We start from the raw sequence: 1,240 nt of genomic DNA on the forward strand, positions 1-1,240 counted from the left end.
AAAGGATGGGGATGGGGGTCCCCGGCACAACACCACCCCCCCCAGCGACGGCGACCGCCTCTTTGCCCAAAAAGTGAGGTTTTGGACGAAAAAAACCAGTGCGTTGCGGTGTGGGTTGGAGAGAGCGTTCCTGATTGGGTGGTTTCGGGGTGTCTTTGTGGAGGGGGGTGTTGGGGGTCTCATAGGGATGGTGGTCTTCATCCTCCTCCTCCTCCTGCTCCTCCTCCTCCTTGCAGTGCCGGGAGCTGCGGGGTTTCATCCGCCCTCTGACGGAGCTGCTCAATGGGCTGCGCATGGGGAGATACGACAAAGGTGGGTGCCCCACGATCCCAAAAACCACAGCATAGGGATTTATGGCATGGGAAATCCTCCACCACATCCCCATAGTGTCTCCAATGCTCCCCTCCCCCCCATGGGGTGGGGACTTACAGCACAATGGTTCCATCCCCATGGCCCCCTTTACAGTGAACCCAAAACTTTTCCATAGCACTGAGATTTATGATATGGGGTCTCATCCCTACGTTCCTATGTCCACCTCATGGGACAGGGATTTATGGCACAGTGGTTCTGTCCCCACGGTGTCGCCAGCATTGTCCCATGGGATGGGGATTTATGGAAGGGAGCTCCGTCCCCACGGTGTCCCCAAACTCACCCCATGGGACAGGCATTTATGGCACGGGGGGGATCCCACCCCACAGGGCTCAGCAGCTTCCAGCAGAGCGTGGCCATGGACAGAATCCAGCGGATTATCGGCGTCCTGCAAAAACCCGAAATGGGGTGAGTACCCAAAAAACCCCAAACACCCCGAGCATCTCCTCTCCATCAGGGGCTCCGCAGCCCCCAAACGCTCCCATCGTGGGGCTGAGGGCTGACGGGGGCCCCCTCCGCCTTGCAGCGCACGCTACCTGGGGACCCTGCTGCAGGTGGAGGTGATGCTCAAAGTCTGGTTCCCCCACGTCGCCCCTAAAGCCGGCCCTGAACCCGACCCCGTCGGGGTCCTCCTGCTGCTCCGAGACCGCCGCAGCGCACACGGGGACGGCGCCACGTCGGGGACATCGGGGGGGACATCGGGGACAGCATCGGGGGTGACATCAGAAACGACACCAACAGGGACAACACACCCCAAGTGCCCCCTCCCCACCCGGACTGGGGCCCCCACGCCCCCCGCAGCACCTGATGTGTGACCGTCCCCAGCACAGGATTTTCTTCTTCTTCATTTTGGTTTTTGGGTTTATTTTTT

General features: G+C 60.4%; 1 protein-coding gene across 1 annotated transcript; it reads left to right on the top strand.

Annotated features, from left to right (window-relative positions):
- The first annotated feature begins 6 nt into the window (after positions 1 to 6).
- On the top strand, positions 7 to 1,234 carry CIART (circadian associated repressor of transcription). The gene is made up of 4 exons (XM_031556934.1): positions 7 to 73; positions 237 to 312; positions 699 to 777; positions 896 to 1,234. Exons 2-4 carry the CDS (start codon positions 294 to 296, stop codon positions 1,182 to 1,184), a joined length of 387 nt encoding a protein of 128 aa, XP_031412794.1. The 5' UTR covers positions 7 to 73; positions 237 to 293; the 3' UTR covers positions 1,185 to 1,234.
- The last annotated feature ends 6 nt before the right edge of the window (positions 1,235 to 1,240 follow it).

Source organism: Meleagris gallopavo, chromosome 27, assembly GCF_000146605.3.
Source record: "Meleagris gallopavo isolate NT-WF06-2002-E0010 breed Aviagen turkey brand Nicholas breeding stock chromosome 27, Turkey_5.1, whole genome shotgun sequence".
NCBI lineage: Eukaryota > Metazoa > Chordata > Aves > Galliformes > Phasianidae > Meleagris > Meleagris gallopavo.